The sequence below is a fragment of the Bubalus kerabau genome, chromosome 20 (genome assembly GCF_029407905.1).
Source record: "Bubalus kerabau isolate K-KA32 ecotype Philippines breed swamp buffalo chromosome 20, PCC_UOA_SB_1v2, whole genome shotgun sequence".
Lineage (NCBI taxonomy): Eukaryota > Metazoa > Chordata > Mammalia > Artiodactyla > Bovidae > Bubalus > Bubalus kerabau.
In genome coordinates, this window is record NC_073643.1 from 34,085,505 (window position 1) to 34,104,731 (window position 19,227).

General features: G+C 42.4%; 2 protein-coding genes, 1 non-coding gene and 1 pseudogene across 3 annotated transcripts in view; 2 read left to right on the forward strand and 2 right to left on the reverse strand.

Moving 5' to 3' along the window:
* Window positions 1–38: 38 nt before the first annotated feature.
* Window positions 39–11,036, reverse strand: LOC129635529 (uncharacterized; annotated as a pseudogene).
* The window catches only part of LMOD3 (leiomodin 3), a 43,563-nt gene continuing 28,518 nt past the window's right edge, over window positions 4,183–19,227 (forward strand). Inside the window, exon 1 of the mRNA XM_055557792.1 lies at window positions 4,183–4,347. The gene's annotated coding sequence lies outside the window, so the exon portion shown is untranslated. The remainder of the gene's footprint in view (window positions 4,348–19,227) is intronic.
* Window positions 10,443–10,514, reverse strand: TRNAE-CUC (transfer RNA glutamic acid (anticodon CUC)). Its single transcript has one exon. It is a non-coding gene; the product is annotated as a tRNA-Glu (tRNA).
* LOC129635117 (60S ribosomal protein L17-like) lies at window positions 11,790–12,359 on the forward strand. The gene has a single exon (XM_055557796.1). It carries the CDS (start codon window positions 11,814–11,816, stop codon window positions 12,357–12,359), a length of 546 nt encoding a protein of 181 aa, XP_055413771.1. The 5' UTR covers window positions 11,790–11,813.

Sequence of the window (19,227 nt, forward strand, 5' to 3'; positions counted from 1 at the left end):
GCTAGTGCTTATCATTGTTTGTTGTCATTATTGTTTCTAATATGACACTTGCAAGGACGTGGAATACAAGGGAGTTGTTATTAATAAGTTTTAATAATACTATAAACTTTATCAAAATTAAAATGGTAAGTATCAATAATATTTAACATTCACTGAGTACCAGGGCTGGGATTAGGTTAAAGTGAGTGAAATACTTGCTCAAGTGCAAGATGTAAGGGGGTACCAGAAAGCCCAGATAAATAAAGATAAATAATATTTCAACACAATCTTTTAAAAATAATCAAGGGAATTCCATGGTGGGCCAGTGCCTCGACTGCCAAGGGCTGGAGTTCCATCCCTGGTCAGAGAACTAAGAGTCCACAACAAGCCAAGTGGCATGGCCACACACACAAAAATATTTTTTTATTTTATGAAAACTTTAATATTTGGAATTAGCCAGATGGACTCAGTTTGCATGTATGTGCACTCAGTCATATCTACCTTTTTGCAACCTCATGGACTGTAGCCCACCAGGCCCCTTTATCCATGGAATTTTCCAGTCAAGAATACTGGAGCAGGTTGCCATTTCCTTCTCCAGGGGGTCTTCCGTACCCAGGGATCGAACCTGCATCTTTTGCATCTCCTGCATTGGCAGGCGGGTGCTTCACCAGCTGAGCCACCAGGGAAGCCCTGGATGATCCCAGATTTGTTGGCAACGTCATCATCAGGAGCCAGTCGAACACATGCCTTCTTCTCTCCATCAGTCCTGATCAGAATGTTGACCTTAGCCATGTCAGTGTCACAGAGCTTCATCAGAGCCTGTTCGATTTGGTGCTTGTCGGCCTTGACCTCCACAATGAATACCAGTGTGTTGTCTTCTGTTCTCTTCATGGTGAGGGGGACCTTGATGATGGCATAGCGGTCAAGTTTGTTTCTTCCAGGGGTGCTCTTCCTAGGATATTTGGGCTGCCTCCTGAGTCGCAGCGTTTTGGGCTGCTGGAAGGTGGGTGACACCTGGATTTTTTCTTTGTGGCTGAGGATGCCTTTCAGCACTGCTCTCTTGGCCTTCAAAGCCTTTGCTTTGGCTGTGGCTTTGGTAGGGGGACAGGAGCTTCCTTCTTCACCTTCAGCACCGTCTTTGTGAAAAGCCACAAAATATTTTTAAAAGTCAAAATAATCAAAACCTAGGCAAAAAAAAAAAATCCACGATGAACAAAATATAAAAATTTTAAATAAGGTTAGAATCAGTATTACTGCTTATTCCTTTTGCCTCTGGCTCTAACATGGCTCAGTACTAAACTACGTTGAACTGCACTGTGCTGACACGTCATCCTGCCACCAGAGGAGGCAAGCATTAAATATACCCATCTTACAGATGAGAGAGGAAACCCAGAGGAGCTCCTCATATACACTGCCAGGGCCACATAACTAAGCATAAAGCCAGAAATCTGTCCCAGATTGGAACAATTCTAAAGCTCACAACTTGCCCTTTCTAGCTTCCCATTCACAAAGGGACGCAGGCTAACATTTTTCTACCCCAGGGTATAATTTCACTTGTGCTATGTGTAGAATTGCCAGAGTTACCGAATAAAAGTAAAGGATACCCAATTAAATTTGAAGTTGAGAAAAAAGTTTTAGTGTGTGTATGTCCCGTAATGTCCTTTATCTGACCACTCTCCTCCCTGCCCCATTACCAAGGCAACCAGAAATTTTAATAAACAGAATTTCAAAATGGAATTTTGAATCTGCTGGATTAAGCCTGCCATGCCCGTACCTGAGCACACATCAGGAATAATAAAGGGCTTTAATAGAGTAACAAGGGCCAAAAAACAAAAAAATAGAGGAAATTGGCTTAAAATCTTAGGCTTAATGGCAAAGGGACAGTTTGAGCTTTCTCTGGCTCTACCAAAGCCCTTTTTTAGCCCTTAATGAGATGCTTTGGGATAAGAAACTACAAGCCGGAGTTGAAATAAAGGAAATGCTTTAGGTGTTCTGTGCTGTGTATCCTACAAATGTTATTTGTTATTTTGAGATCTCTAGTTCGAGGAGACATAAATTATTTCCTTGGCACAACAGTCTGAACCCCAATTATTTGCTCCCCCTTACAGTGTAATGAAAATGGTTGAGAACATATGAAATTGGTGCTTTAAAAGCAATGGTAATCATGTTGCCCACCTGGAGCTGAAACATTAGCAAATTTCAGCTCCTTGGAGCTCAATAAATTAAATATATTGTCAGAAGTTATTTCTTCCAATAATGTTGCTGCATGCAGATGGAGAAGGGGAAAATATTTCAAGGCCAGCCCGAACTTTAAGTCGTATTTGAGGAATTAGGTTTTTAATAATGTAAGAGTGAATCATTATAACACAACAATGGATTTTTGCATGACTTGAACAACTATTTCAATTCCTAATGCGCACCCTACCTACCTTGTGAAAAATTTCTAGATCCCTCCCAGGTAAATGGATCCTTCCCAAAGCAATACCTAACACTTCACACAACCCACTAATTTCCATGTTACTGATGTCTGTGTATATGTACACGCACACATGCATACTAATGTTTACTCCCCTCCCCACCTAATCTGTGAGCTCTTAGAAATCAGGGACCATGTTTTATTTAAATATGAATTTAGAATCTAAAATCAGCTTCCATGTTTTATTTAAATATGAATTTAGAATCTAAAATCAGCTTCTTGTCCAGCATGTAGTTGTATAATTGCATAGTGTTTCCATACGGTATTCGTTTTCCAGAGCTGCTGTAAACAAAGAGTCAGAAATTATGGATATGATGTGGGCAGGTCTGCTTTCTTTTGAGATGCGTGAGGGGCAATCTCTCTCATGTATCTCACCTAACTTCTGGGGTTTGCTGGCAATCTTGGGCTTACTTTGGCTTGTAATAGAAGTATCACCTTGATCCCTGCCTCCATGGTTATGTGACATTTTCCCTGTGTGCACATCCCACCGTCTAAATTTCCCTTTTTTATAAGGGTACCAATCCCAGTGGACTTCCCAAGTGGCTTAGTGGTAAAGAACCTGCCTGCTGATGTAGGAGACACAGGTTCCATCCCTGAGTCAGGAAGATCCCCTGGGAAAGGAAACGCACTCCAGTATTCTTGCCTGGGAAATCCCATGGACAGAGGAGCCTGGTGGGCTACAGTCCATGGGGCACAAAAGAGTGGGGCATGATTTTGAACAAGACAACAATTCTGTTAGTTTAGGCCCCACCTTACCTTGCCTGCATCTGTAAAGAGCTCATTTCCAAGGAAGGTTACATTCTGAGATACCTAGAGGGGGTTAGGACTCCAACATCTGAAGAATATTTTTGAGGTTCAAATAACTTAAAATTATAGGTTGACAGGCTCTAGTTGATTTTAAAATCTCTACTCAGCAGAGATTCTGAGGGAGGGGTAAATTCTGATTCAAAATTACCCTGAGTAATGATATTAAAGTGAAGACACCTCACTTAGATCAGGCTACTGACATGTAGGAAAATAATGTTGTTCAGCCTGAATCTAGTGAACCAGGCTCTGCATTTGCACGATATTCTCAGCTGAGGCTTAGGCACATTTAAGGGTTATGTTGCTTTATTAACATCCTCTCCTCCCAAACCTGAAGTTAAAGTGATTGTTCAGAAGCCACACGCGCTCCCCACTCTAGGGTTTCTGTACAGCGACTTCAACTAGACCCGTGTATGTTACATCCACCTGGGAAGCTTGAAACCAAGAGGTACCAATGCTTCAGTCCTACAATGGACCCACTAAATCTGAATATCTGAGGGTGAACCAAAAATCCTCGTGCGTGCTAAGTCGCTTCAGCCATGTCCGATTTTTTGTGACCCCGTGGACTGCAGCCCACCAGGCTCCTCTGTCCATGGGATTCTCCAGGCCTAGAATACTGGAGTGGGTAGCCATGCCCTCCTCCAGGGGATCTTCCCAATCCAGGGATTGAAGCCAGGTCTCCCATATTGCAAGTGGATTCTTTACCGTCTGAGCCACCAGGGAAGCCCAAGAATCCTGGAGTGGGTAGCCATTTCCTTCTCCAGCGGATTTTCACTACCCAGAGATTGAACGCGCGTCTCTCAGGTCTCCTGCATTGGCAGGAGGTTTCTTTATGTCTGGCGCCATCTATCGGAGGGTGAACCAGAAGTCCTCAGGTGATCCTCATATGAAGCACAAGGCTTTAGACCCACCGAGCTGCACCTGGCCTCTCCACGCTCCTTCCCCTGGTCAGTGAATCCTCTTCCTCCTTCCTCTGACGCCTGTCTGCAGCTCCTTGGCCCTGGGGATAGTCTTATCATAGTAGTTTTTTCAAGCAAGGGTACTAATAGAGAGTCCTGTCGTGGTCCCAGGTTTCCTGTGGAATTCAGGTACTGTTGATGAACCTAAGCCCTATGCATCACTGGGAACCTTGTTAATATGCAGTTCTGATCCAGGAGGTACGGGGTTGGGGGTCAGGGAGCCTGCATTTCTAAGGTGTTCCCAGCGCGGGCCTGTGTTTCTTGTCCGTGGCTCACACTAACAAGGAGCTGGCATAATAACCATCCCTTCTGACTGGGCTTTAACGTGCTATTGACAGGTGATCTTTGAACAACGTGCGGGGGAGGAGGGGTGGCAAGCTCCCTGTGTTTGAAAACCTTCATTTAAATTATAGTCGGTCTTCCTCCATATAGTGGTTCCTTCATTTCGGCCGTTCCTCCGTATCCACAGTTTTGTATCCAAAAATTTAACCATGGGTCGTGTAGTATTGTAGTATTTATTACTGAAAAAAAAAATCCACATGTAAGTGGGTGCACACAGTCGTTGTTCAGGGATCAGCTGCCTGTGTACTTCGTCTCCTACAGAGTGCCTCTGCCCTTTTCCTGAAGTTGGGTTTGTTATTTATTGAAGAAGCCATAAAACACCAGTGACCTAGCTGGTCTGTTTCTAGTGATTCATAAACACTAAGGTAGTGCCTATGTAGTGAATCTTCTAGAGTGCAACTGCTCAGGTGACAGTGAGTCTTCTTTCTCTGGAAACTACTCCTCACATTCAAAGGGCACTCCAGCCCCCAAGGCCAAATCTTAAAGTGGACAGAGCTCAGGGGCTCTAGAGCCTGGCAGTGTGGGTTCAAAGCGTGGCTCTGACACCTGCTAGCCATGTGACCTTGGGAAAGTCACTCGGCTTCTCTAAGCCTCCATTTTCTCCCCTCACTTCAAAGGGCTGATCTCCAGATTAAAGAAGATCGTATGTATAAAATGCATAGACAACAGCAGCCCAGAGTAAGCTCTCGTTACGCACCAGCAGTGGTAATTTTGCTATTTCCTGACCTGACCCCTTAAGTATAGTTGATGGATCCAGGGGTGTGTCTGAGCCAGGCTAGAGCAATCACATCCCCTCTAGGAATTTGGAATTGGAAAGTGAAAGCCTCAGAGAATGAATGCTGTCAAAATAGCAGCATTGAACGTTGCTGCTCAAATGTTTGTCAGAGGATCAGTAGCATCAGTATCACCTGGGAGCGTGTTACATGATACACAATCTCAGGCTCCTTCCCAGACTTACTGAATACAGATGCATTTTCACAATTACAATTTGAGACACACTAGAAGGAACGTCTACTATCTCCTTGGAAGGCATCCATCATGAGCTTTGTTTCTTTAAACCTGCAGCAATACCAATGCAGACTTTTATCAGAGTGTTCAGTTGCTCAGCTGTGTCTCACTCTTTGTGACCCCATGGACTGCAGCACGCCAGGCTTCCCTATCCTTCACCATCTCCCGAAGTTTGTTCAAACTCATGTCTATCGAGTCGGTGATACTATCCAACCATCTCATCCTCTGTCGTCCCCTTCTCCTGCCTTCAATCTTTCCCAGCCTCAAGGTCTTTTCCAAAGAGTCGGCTGTTCACATCCGGTGGCCAAAGTATTGGAGCTTCAGCATCAGTCCTTCCAATGACTATTCAGAGTAGATTTTCTTTAGGATTTTAGGTCGTATTGTATCAAGTGTGACCAGCTAATGCCTTGTCTTTTTTTTTTTTTACATTTTAAAAAATACTTATATTTTTGGCTCCGTCTTCGTTGCTGTGGGCGGGCTTTCTCTGGTTGCAATGCGCTGGCTTCTCCTTATGCTGGTTTCTGTTGCAGAGCACAGATTTTAGGTGCTGGGGCTTCAGTAGCTGGGCACAAGGGCCCTAGAGGGCGGGCTTAGTAGTTGTGGCACACGGTTTTAGAGGAATCTTTCTGGACCAGGGATTGAGCCCGTGTCCCGTGAATTGGCAGGCAGATTCTTAATCATTGGGCCACCACGGAAGTCCTGCTTTATCTTTTATAAGCTTGGGCTAGCTCTAGTTACTGTCTGATTCTTGTAACCCTGCAGTCTCAATAGCACTGCTGACTATATTGAAATCTTGCAGGACGCTATAGCTTTTCCACCGTATCCTATCATGAAGACGAATCTAGAATCAGAGGAGGGGTTAAGCTTCTAACGTCAGCGCATAAGGTGAGAATTAGGTCTGGTCAAAATGATGCCAGAAAGTGTATTAGAGGTGTCCCATATGAAACAGTTCTGTGTCATCTTTCAGCCACTGCAATATGGCTGGCTCTGCAATACACTGCCGGAGAAGGCAATGGCACCCCACTCCAGTACTCTTGCCTGGAAAATCCCATGGGCGGCGGAGCCTGGGAGGCTGCAGTCCACGGGGTGGCTAAGAGTCCAACACGACTGAGCGACTTCACTTTCACTTTTCACTTTCATGCATTGGAGAAGGAAATGGCAACCCACTCCAGTGTTCTTGCCTGGAGAATCCCAGGGATGGGGGAGCCTGGTGGGCTGCCGTCTATGGGGTCGCACAGAGTCGGACACGACTGAAGTGACTTAGCAGCAGCAGCAGCAGCAGCAATACACTGCTACATCTTCACTTGAGCCCCAGCTGAAGTAGCTTCTCTTTCATGACCACATGGTACTTATTTTTAAACCCATGATGCACATTTTGCACAAAAAGATCTCACTATGGAAGCTGAGAAAATGGATGCATATTTCCCAGCTCATATCCACTCTGGGGCATAAGCTCATCGAATGAAATGGCAATCAACTTTACTTGCATGATTTATTTTTTCCTTTCTTGTTCTCTCTCTCTTGTTTCTCCTATCTCTGTCTCTCTCTGGCATATAGAGTTGACTGTTCACAAATTAAATGTGAGCATGTCAGGACGCTAAGTCTGTTGGTTCTCAAATCTTTGACATACATGGCACACTGTCCAATTGAGGTATTTCTAACAGTTACTAAAAGGCATTAAAGGCTCTACGAGATAATAAAGAAGCCAGCAACCATCGCCACATAGCACCGCTGCAGCATCACGATGCTCGTCTCTAAAGGCATCCGGTCAGCACGCCCTTCACCTGCCTTCCAGCCTGACCTCCACTTCTCCTCTGCTGTCTCCTGGCAGTTGTATCCCACATCTGGGCGTGTCACTGTCTAACAAGTTTCACCATAAACCAACCATGTGGGGCCTCAGTCCCAGCAAATGTAAGTTTTTTCATATATTGATCAAAATTTGGTGGAACATGGTGAAAGTCTCTAGTCCACTGCTCTGCTTAAGGATAGTCCTCATGCTGCAGTGTGGACGAACCTAAAAGACGTTACGCTAAGTGAAATAAGCCAGACACAAAATGACAAATACTGTATGATTCTACTTCTATGAAATGTCCAGAACAGGCAACTTCATAGAAACAGAACATAAATTCCAGGTTACTAGGGGCTGGGAGAAGAAAAGGGGAGTCCCTGCTTGATGGTTGCAGAATTTCTGTGATGAAAAACTTTGGAAATCGTGGTGATGGTTTCATTGCATCATTGTAAATATACTTACTGCCACTAGAATTAATGGAAAATTTTATGGGACACATATTTTCCTGCAATTTAAAAAAGTGGGGAAAATAGTGCTCTCGTGTCCATATTACCTGTGGTTCAGGTGGTAGGAAATCTGCCTGCAATGCAGGAGACTGAGGTTCGATCCCTGGGTCGGGAAGATCCCCTGGAGAAGGAAATGGCAACCCACTCCAGTGTTCTTGCCTGGAGAATCCCGTGAACAAAGGAGACTGGTGGGCTACAGTTCATGGGGTCGCAAAGAATCAGACACAACTAAGCAGCTAATATACACTGTCCATTTTCAGTCAGCTCAGTTCATTCGCTCAGTTGTGTCTGACTCTTTGCAACCCCACGGACTGCAGCACACCAGGCTTCCCTGTCCATCACCAACCCCCGGAGCTTACTCAACCTCGTGCACATCAAGTCAGTGATGCCATCCAACCATCTCATCCTCTGTCGTCCCCTTCTCCTCCCGCCTTCAATCTTTCCCAGCATCAGGGTCTTTTCAAATGAGTCAGTTCTGCATATTACCAGGTCTGAATTCTTAAGATTCTCATATTTCAGTTAATGGTACTGCAACATTTATCTCCGAAGACCACCATCTACTCCATTCAAAACTCTTCCCATTCTCTCTTCATTCTCTCAAAGGCCACCACACCTGTGTATGCAAACACACTCTGGATGTTTTCTCATTTCCTTAGTTTTCCACATGCTCAAGAATTATTTATAAATTATTAGTTTAAAAGATTATTACCTATTCTGTGCAAGGTACTGGGAATAGCACATCCTCATACATGGGCTCCACCCCTTAGAGGTTTGCAATCTAATCAGGGACTCAATCAAGTTCATAGGTCATTGGAATATTGTGCAAAGTGGTATGATCAGGGATGCAGAATGAAGAGTGGACAATCAAACCCTCTGGGGGCAGGGTGCAGTCAAGGAAGGCTTCCTGAGGGACGTAACCTCTGATTCTGTGTGTGTATTCAATATTTCTATTACTTTATTAGAAATAAAAAAAATGATTTTTTTCCCCCCATAATTATCAAGTGTCAGGCAATATTGTATAGTCACCATCTAAGAGCAGAGTCAGTAGCAAGCAGTGTGTGGTGTTAACATTGCAGGGCACTAGCCAGTTAATTCAGAGAAGGCAATGGCAACCCACTCCAGCACTCCTGCCTGGAAAATCCTATGGATGGAGGGGCCTGGTGGGCTGCAGTCCATGGGGTCGCTAGGAGTCGGACACGACTGAGCGACTTCACTTTCACTTTTCACTTTCATGCATTGGAGAAGGAAATGGCAACCCACTCCAGTGTTCTTGCCTGGAGAATCCCAGGGATGGGGGAGCCTGGTGGGCTGCCGTCTATGGGGTCGCACAGAGTCGGACATGACTGAAACGACTTAGCAGCAGCAGCAGCCAGTTAATAGGTTCTTGTCCAGAAACCATAACTACACAACCATCCTGGCTGTAATGGACCCTCTATCCTGCAGTAATCCTAGCACATCAGAACTAAAATGATCATTATTTTCAAAAGTTAAAAAAAGAAAAAGGATAAAAAAATGTTGACCAGGATATGGGAAAACTTATTTTTATATACTACTACTAAAAATATGTTAGCATAATCATTCTAAGGGCTATTTCAAAGCAACTGTTAAAATCCATGGTGGATGGAGGAGGAATGGACTGGGAGTTTGGGATTAGCAAATGCAAATTGTAAAACGCATATAACTGAATCACTGTGCTGTACCAGAAACTAATAAAATATCATAAATCAACTATACTTCAATAAAATGATTTTTTAATTAAAAAAATATTATGATTTTATTTAAAGATTTATTGACTTTTAAAAAAATTTTTGTTTGTGCTGGGTCTTCAATGCTGCGCACATTTCCTCTAGTTGCAGAGAGCAGGGGCTTTTCTTGTTGTAGAACATGGGCTCTAGGTGTGTGGGCTTCAGTAGCTAGGGCTCAGTAGGCACACAGGCTTAGTTGCTCCGTGGCATGTGGGATCTTCCCAGACCAAGGATCGAACCCATGTCCCCTGCATTGGCAGGCAGATTATTAACCACTAGGCCACCAGGGAAGCCCTGTGATTTTCCTAAAATCTGAAGGACAGAATACCTTTAGACCAAGGAACAGCACATATAAAATGCTTGGTCTTTTGTTTCTTTTTCTTCCCTCCTCCTTTTTTGAGGGTTAAGAGAAGGAGTTATGGAAATTAATAAGTTAAACTTGGGAGATAGGAAAAAGTGTCTGTGTATGACCTATCTGAGCCATCGCTAAGATTACATGTAAATAACTGAAAAAATGGTGGCCCCTGCTCGTTGGATGTCAAGTGATACAGTGGAAAGAACACAGGCTTTGGGGCCGCTTTCTCACATGGTGGTCTTTTTGGTAGAAATAATGATAAGACCTGATTGTCTTGTCATACAGTCAGGTTCTGCATGTGCTCTCACGTTTAATCCTCACAGTGTACCCATAAAGCAAGTACTATCATTACTCCCCTTTTATTTATTTGTATTATTTTTTGAAAAGCTCTCTGAAGAAGCTACAGAATTTTTGGTGGTGGTGGTGTTATTTTTATTTGTTTTAGTTTTGGCCACGCCGTACAGCATTCAGCATCTCAGTTCCCCAGCCAGGGATTGAACCTAGGCCATGGCAGTGAGAGCACCAAATCCTAACCACTAGACCACCAGGGAACTCACCCCCATTTTATAGATAAGCAAACTGATGCTTTATTAGGTTACATGCCCAGGGTCATTTTCCTCAGCCCTCAGATGGGATTGAAGGGGCTGATTTGTTGCTGTTAGAAGTGGTTAGGAAATATCCATGAATAGTATCTAACACAGGAGTTGGTTCCTCTACCTGGGATTAATGCCACTGGACCGCTTTAGAAATGAGCCCTCTCTGGCACCATCCCCTTTGGTTACTTAAGAAACCAATACCTTTTGGCTGGAGCCCCAATTGGAAAAGCCTCGTGGAATACATGTCTTTAAAAAGTTTCAAATTCTGGTTCCAGTTAACACATGCACCTCAGTAATTAAATGGTGATGTATATAGATTTGATGCATAAATAATACTAGACTAGCAATGAAGATGTGGATTTGATTCCTGCCCTTCAGAAGCTGTTGACTTGACACATCCTGTAGATCTAGCACAGTCTCAACAAAGCAGAAGGTTTGGTCTGGAGATCTACCAAGGATCTCAAGGGATATAGGCATCGTGAGCCCCGTGTCTGTGTTAGGGCAGTGTCAGAAGTTACTGTGCCCTGAGACTAACGAGGTAATCAGATAAACCCAGTGGGAGAAAGAAAATAGTTCCAAACTCAGAGTCCCTAGATTCTCATCAACAGTATATTTTTAACAAGCAGAAGAGTGGCCTAAATCTATGCCTGTTCTTCCAATCAATTTAGTGGCATTAATAAAGCAATTGTTAACCTTTCTTTAAAGATAATATATGAAATGTTAACCCTTTTTTAAAGATAATAAGTGAAAAGGGAGATTTATGTCAATTTAAACTAAATTATGAATCAACTCTTAGTAGTAATTAGTCTTTGACACAGGCTGTTCTTAAAAACAAACCCTATCTGGGAAGGCCAAATTTGTGTTCTAATCTTCTAAATTCATTCCCAACATAGAGGACAGTAGTTGTACAGCTGATCCAAAAGAAGCTAAATAGAATCTCAGTTTGGTTTTATAAATATGATTTTTAATCACATATTTACTTTTATATTTAGCTTTACAAAGGATTCCTTGTTGTTAAGTTCCTTGGGTTCTACTACAGTTCATTTATTTATTTTTGGTTGTGCTGGATCTTTGTTGCTGCTCAGGCTTTTGGCTCAGATGGTAAAAGCATCTGCCTACAATGCGGGAGACCTGGGTTCAATCCCTGGGTTAGGAAGATCCCCTGGAGAAGGAAATGGCAAGCTATTCCAGTATTCTTGCCTGGAAAATTCCATGGACGCTTTTCCGGTAAGCGGCCTGAGGTGACCCCTAAAAATGGTGCGCTATTCACTTGACCCAGAAAACCCCACAAAATCATGCAAATCAAGAGGTTCAAATCTTCGTGTTCACTTTAAGAACACTCATGAAACTGCCCAGGCCATAAAGGGTATGCATATCCGAAAAGCCACCAAGTATCTGAAGGATGTCACTTTAAAGAAACAATGTGTACCATTCCGTCGTTACAACGGTGGAGTTGGTAGGTGTGCACAGGCCAAACAGTGGGGCTGGACGCAGGGTCGGTGGCCCAAAAAGAGTGCTGAATTTTTACTACACATGCTCAAAAATGCAGAGAGTAATGCTGAACTTAAGGGCTTAGATGTAGATTTTCTGGTCATTGAGCACATCCAAGTGAACAAAGCCCCTAAGATGTGGCGCAGGACTTACAGAGCTCATGGTCGGATCAGCCCCTACATGAGCTCTCCCTGCCACATTGAGATGATCCTTACTGAAAAAGAACAGATTGTTCCTAAACCAGAAGAGGACGTTGCACAGAAGAAAAAGATATCCCAGAAGAAACAAAAACTTATGGCCCGGGAATAAATGCCGCAAAAAATAAATGCAAATAAAAGTAAAAAGTGTTGGTTGTCTTAATTAGCAAATGTATTTCAAGTGTTAGCACAAAAAAAAAAAAAAGAAAAAGAAAATTCCATGGACGGAGGAGCCTGGCAGGCTACAGTCCATGGGGTCGCAGAGTCAGACACGACTGAGCGACTTCACTTCAGGCTTTTCTCTAGTTGTGGCGAGAGGGGACTACTCTTTGTTGGCTGTGCAGGGCATGGGCTTCTCATTGCAGCAGACTCTCTTGTTGTGAAGCAAAGGCTCTAGAGAGTTCGGGCTCCAGTGGTTTCGACACGTGGGCTCAGTAGTTGTGGCGCGGGCTTATTTGCCCTGAGGCATGTGGGATCCTCCCAGACTGGGGATCACACCCACGTCTCCTGTATTGGCAGCAGACTCTCATCCACTGAGCCATCAGGGAAGCCTCCTACAATTTGTTTTAAACAAATAGTTTCATAATGGTACTAATAACTGTTCTCATAATTATAAATTCTAAAAATCTCTTGGTAGGGCCCTGGTCTCTCTGGCTATAGAACATCTGGCACATTTTTCTTGTTTGCTCCTGTGTTATAGGAAAGTTAAATTTACAAACTTAGGAAGAAACATGGCGTGTGATCAGTTGTACTCTAAGACATAGATGCTAGGGGATATTTCAAGGGTGGTTCTTGGTCCAAGATCCCTCTTTGTATATGGGGGTGTATACGGGTAGACTCCTACTTTTCACTACTTATTTTTCCCTCTAGGACAGAATTTCCTACCTCTACGCTATGGACCTTCGGGGCCACATTCTTCTGTTGTAGGGCCCTGTCCTTAGGATGTTTAGCACCATGCTTTGCATAAAAAAAAATCCACAGAACTTATGCATCTTATCACTAGAAGTTTGTACCCTTTGACCAACATCCCCTCAGTCCCTGGAACCACCATTCTACTATTGGTGTCTAAGAGTTTGGCCTTTTTTAGATTCTAGATGTAAATGAGATCATACAGTATTTGTCTTTCACTATCTGCCTTTCTTGGCTTCCCAGGTGGCGCTGGTGGTAAAGAACTTGCTTGCCAGTGCAGGAGACAAAAGAGATGTGAATTTGATTCCTGGGTTAGGAAGATCCCCTGGAGGAGGGCATGACAACCCACTCCAGTATTCTTGCCTGGAAATCCCATGGACAGAGGAGCCTGGTGGGCTATGGTTCATAGGGTCACAAAGAGTCGGACACAACTGAAGCAACTTAGCATGCACACATCTGACTTTCCTTGTTTCACTGCCTTCAAGGTCCATATATATTGTTGCAAGAGGCACAATATTTCCTTTTTGGTGTCCAAATAATATTCTTGTGTGTGTGTGTGTGTATAACATATAATATATACATCAGATTTTCTTTGTCCATTCATCTGTCAGTGGTCACTTAGGCTTTTTCCGCGTCTTGCTATGGTGACTATTTTGCAATGAGCATGAGCGATTTCTTTGAGGTCTGATTTAAACTCTTTTGAATATATACCCAGATGTGAGATTTGCTGGGTCATATGGTGCTTCTATTTTTGATTTTTTGAGGAGCCTCTGTATTGTTTTCCATCATGTTTGTACCAGTTTGCATTCTCACCAACAGTGGACGAGGGCCCTGTTTTCTCACCAGGAGAGTTGTTCTCTTATCCGACTCTTAGCGACCCCATGGACTGTAGCCCACCAGGCTCCTCTGTCCATGGGATTTTCCAGGCAATAGTACTGTAGTGGATTGCCATTTCCTTCTCCAGGGGATCTTTCTGACCCAGGGATCAAACCCAGGTCTCCCACATTGTAGATAGACGCTTTGCCATCTGAGCCACCAGGGAAGTCCTTTTTTGATAATAGCCATCCTAATAGGTGTGAGGTGCTATCTCACTGTGGTTTTAGTTTGCATTTCCTTGATGATTAGTCATGTTGAGCATCTTCTAATGTACCTGTTGACCATTTGTATGTCTTCTTTGGAAAATGTCTGTTCAGATTGCCTGCCGATTTTTTATTGGATTATTAGGGGGTTTTTTGCTATTGAGTTGTGTGTATTCCACAGATACATTTGTGTGTGTGTGTGCATGTGCATGGGTGCACACTCAGTCATGTCCAACTCTTTATGACCCCATGGACACAAAGGGCTCCTCTGTCCATGGAATTTTCCATGCAAGAATACTGAAGTGGGCTTCCATTTCCTACTCCAGGAATCCTCCCGACTCAGTGATTGAACCTGCATCTCCTGCTTGGCAGATGGATTCTGTTACCACTGCACCACCTACAAATGAGATTATATATATAATTTCCACTTTGTTGAGAACTTTTATCATGAAAGTGTGTTGAATTTTGTGAAATGCTCTTTCTGTATTGACTGATAGGATCACATGATCTTAATCCTTAATTCTATTAATGTGATGTATCACATTTATTTACTTGTGTGTGTTGAGCCATCTTTGCATCCCAGGGATAAATCCCACTTAGTCATGGTCTGTGATCCTTTTAATGTGCTGTTAAATTCAGATTGCTGATATTTTGTTGAGAACTTTTGCATCTATATTCATCAGAGATATTGACCTGTAGTTTTATTTTCTTGGCCTGTCCTTATCTGGCTTAGGTATTAGGGTAATGCATGCAGGCCTCATAAAATGAGTTTGGAAGTATTCACTCCTCTTCAGTTTTTTTTGAACAGTTTGAAAAGGACTGTTATTAGTTCTTGAAATGTTTGGTGACATTCACCAGGGAAGTTGTCTGATCCTGGACTTTTCTTTGTTAGGAGGTTTTTGATTACTATTTCAAATTCCTTAGTCATTATTGGCCTGTTTAGATGTTTTATCTTTTTTGAAAGTTTATTTATTTATTGAAGTATAGTTGATTTACAGTTGTTGTCAAGTTTCAATATACAGCAGTGATTCAGTTATATATATATATGTATGTATGTTTGTATATATTTCTTTTCAGGCCCTTGGGAGTTCCCTGGTGGTCTGGCAGGTGGGCCTTGCTACTATCACTGTACTGGCTGGAGTTCAACCCCTGGTTGCAGAACTAAAATCCCACAAGCTATGAGGCCCCCCCAAAAAGCCCCCCAAAACAACCCCCTAAAACAGATTATTATCCGTTATAGATTATTACAAGATACTGAGTATAATTCTGTGCTCTCTACAGCATGTCCTTGTTGGTTATCTTTTTATACTTAGTACTGTGTGTATGTGAATCCCAAATTCCTAATTTATCCCCCTCCTTTTCCCTTTGAAAATCATGGATATGTATTCAGATTTTCTATTTCTTCATGACTGATTCTTGGTAGGTTGTATGTTTCTAGGAAAGTATTCATTTTTAAGTTAGGCAGTTTTTGGTGTATAATTACTCATAGCAGTTTCTTAGGATCCCTTGTATTTCTGTGGTATCAGTTGTAATGTCTCCTCTTTCGTTTATAATTTAGTTTATTTGAGTCTTCTCTTTTTCTTGGTAAGTTTAGCAAAAGGTTTGTCAGTTTTTTACTTCCTCAAAACACCAGCCTTTAATTTCACTGACTCTTTCCATTGTCTTTCTAGTCTTTATTTCTTTGCTTTCTGCTCTAATCTTTATTATTTTCTTCTCTCTGATAACTTTGGGATTGTTGTTTAATCATTGTGTCAGACTCTTTTGAGACCCCATAGATTGTAGCTTACCAGGCTCCTCTGTCCATGGGATTTCCCGGGCAAGAATAGGGCAGTGGGCTGCCATTACTTTTTCCAGAGGATTTTCCCAACCCAGGGATCCAGCCAGTGTCTCTGGCTTGACAGGCAGATTCTTTACCACTGAGCCACCAGGGAAGCCCAACTTTGGGATTAGATTGGTCTTATTTTTCTAATCCCTTGAGGTGTAAAGCTAGGTTGTTTATTTGAGATTCTTCTTTCTTAATAAAGGCATTTGTTACAATCAACTTCCTTCTTAGAACTGTTTTTGCTGCATCTCATAAGTTTTAATATAGTGCATTCACATACTGTTGATGCCTAGAGAATTTTGAACATGACCTTGCTAGTATATGGAATGAGTGCAGTTGTGCAGTAGTTTGAACATTCTTTGGCATTGCCTGTCTTTGGGACTAAAATGAAAACTGACCTTTTCCAGTCCTGTGGCCACTGCTGAGTTTTCCAAATTTGCTGGCATATTGAATGCAGCACTTTAACAGCATCCTCTTTTAGGATTTGAAATAGCTCAACTGGAACTCCATCACTTCCACAAGTTTTGTTCGTAGTGATGTTTCCTAAGGACCACTTGACTTCACACTCCGCACTCTGGCTCTAGGTAAATGATCATACCATCATGGTTATCCAGGTCATTAAGATCTTTTTTTTTGTATAGTTCTTCTGTGTATTCTTGCCACAGCTTATTAATATCTTCTGCTTCTGTTAGGTCCATACTGTTTCTGTCCTCTGGGTTGGGAAGATTGCCTGGAGAAGGGAAAGGCTACCTACTCCAGTATTCTGGCCTGGAGAATTTCATGGACTACGGTCAACGGGGTCACAAAGAGTCGGACACAACTGAGTGACTTTCACTTCACTTTTTTGCATGAAATGTTCCCTTGGTATCTAATTTTCTTAAAGAGATCTCTAGTCTTTCCCTTTCTAGTGTTTTCCTCTGTTTCTTTGCATTGTTCACGTAGGAAGGCTTTCTTATGTCTCCTTGCTATTCTTTGGAACTCTGCATTCAGGTGGGTGTATTTTTTTTCTCCATTGCCTTTCACTTCTTTTCTCAGCTATTTGTAAGGCCTCTTCAGACAACCATTTTACCTTTTGCATTTCTTTTTCAAGGGGATGGTTTTGATCACTGATTCCTATACAGTGTTATAAACATCCATCCATAATTCTTCAGGCACTCTATTAGATCTAATCCCATGAATCAATTTGTCACTCCCACTGTAAAATTGTAAGGGGTTTGATTTAGGTCATAGCTGAATGGTCTAGTGGTTTTCTCTACTTTCTTGAATTTAAGTCTAAATTTTGCAATAAAGAGTTCATGATCTGAGCCACAGTCAGCTCCTGGTCTTGTTTTTGCTGATTGTATAGAGTTTCTCCATCTTTGGCTGCAAAGAATATAATCAATCTGATTTTGGTATTGACCATCTGGTGATGTCCACATGTAGAGTCTTCTCTTGTGTTGTTGGAAGAGGGTGTTTGCTATGACCACTGCGTTCTCTTGGGAAAACTCTTGTTAGCCTTTGAACTGCTTCGTTTTGTACTCCAAGACCAAATTTGCCTGTCACTCCAGGTGACAGGTTGTAACTAAGCTCTCAGGGGCATGGAGCTGTTTCTGGGTCTGTAACCGAGACAGTGGGCTTTGAGTCAGCCGCCTAGGTGTGCATCTGCCCTCTCACAACATCTCTGCTCCATCTGTGACTGAAAGGGGGTTTGACAATCTCCTGCCTTGATCTGAAAGTGCCCAGAGAGACACTTCTGTTTGTGAATGATGTCAAATTATTGTTGAAGGGGGACACAAGTGAGAAATATCTTGTTCATCCATCTTATTTGATAAGTGGATTTTAATTGGAGGTTGAATATAGGTTTCATACGAGACACTGACTTGATAGAGAGCAGCTGCCTGGTGTGGGGCTCTGTGAAAGATTCTGAGGTTGCTCCTGGGCTGAGAGAGTGCTGTCATCAATTAGTTATGTCTGCCACGGCCGTGACTTAGGGCAGTGCTGATACAGTGCCGTGTATTTGTCGTCACTGGTCTGTAATACAAGCCTCAGCCAGCCGTAGTAGTTGTGATTTTCTCCTGGGTGATGCCCTGACTTGGCCTTGGCAGCCCATCTGGATGCCTTGGTAGCAACTGGGTAATTGGCTGTTTATTTATCTTGCCTAAAATAGAGTACTTTTGCACTAAGTAAAATTCTATTTTAATTTTAATAATGGATTGACACAGTATGCATGAGTTTGAGCTCTCAAGAAATGTTTAAGGCTTTAAAATATGTTCTGATGCCAAAAAAAGATGGAAAATCTATTGGGATGCATGCAAGAAATAGATTTACTTTAGATCAAAATATGCTAGTGAAATACCTTGTTTTGATTTTTTCATGAAACTTTGGGATGTCATTTCTTGTCATTCTTGAAACAAACATTTTGAAAAAAAGGGTACAGTCATTTTAGAAATTATAAATGCCGTAACATATAGAAAACCTCCAAATGGTTTTATTTATTAAAAACTACAGCAAAAAAAACCACTAATGCAGAGTAATTTCTTTGCCTAGATTATGCCCGCACTAACTGTTAAACATGCCAATACTGCGTCCCCATAGTCTTAACTCTCACCCAGAACCTCGCACTTGTATTCCCCCAGTTGCTGACTGGTTGTTATTGTAAAGGCACCATCTGACACTCTATAATCCCCAGATTGCATTTCAGTGGATTGCAGTTGGACAGGCAGATAAATTTTTTTTCAATTTTAGAAGCTCCATCATACCCACAAGTATTTTTTAAAGTGATGCTAGTTTGTGTTACATGGAAACATTTGCTGAGCAAAGTCAGGGAAGGTCTGGCAACCAAAGACAATAAGCAATGCTTAAATCAATCACTTTGTAATCTTTATCAGGGGGGATAATTGAAGCCAACAGAGTGAAGTTTGTTTTGAAACATTTAGCATATGACACTGTCATTAATTTAAAAATAGGACCCAAGAATTATGGGAGGTATGTAAGGAATGACGTTGGTCACAGCATTAGGGAGACAACCTCACTGTGACTAAAAAAATAAAAGCGAAATGATGGTAACAGGGTGAGCACAAATCAATCTCTGGTAGTGATTTCCCTAATAGTTTTGTAGTTGTTTCTCCTTCCTGGTTGGGGTGATTTTCTGAACCCCTGGAAGAAAACCTGGGTTTTCAAGTGAGAAATTC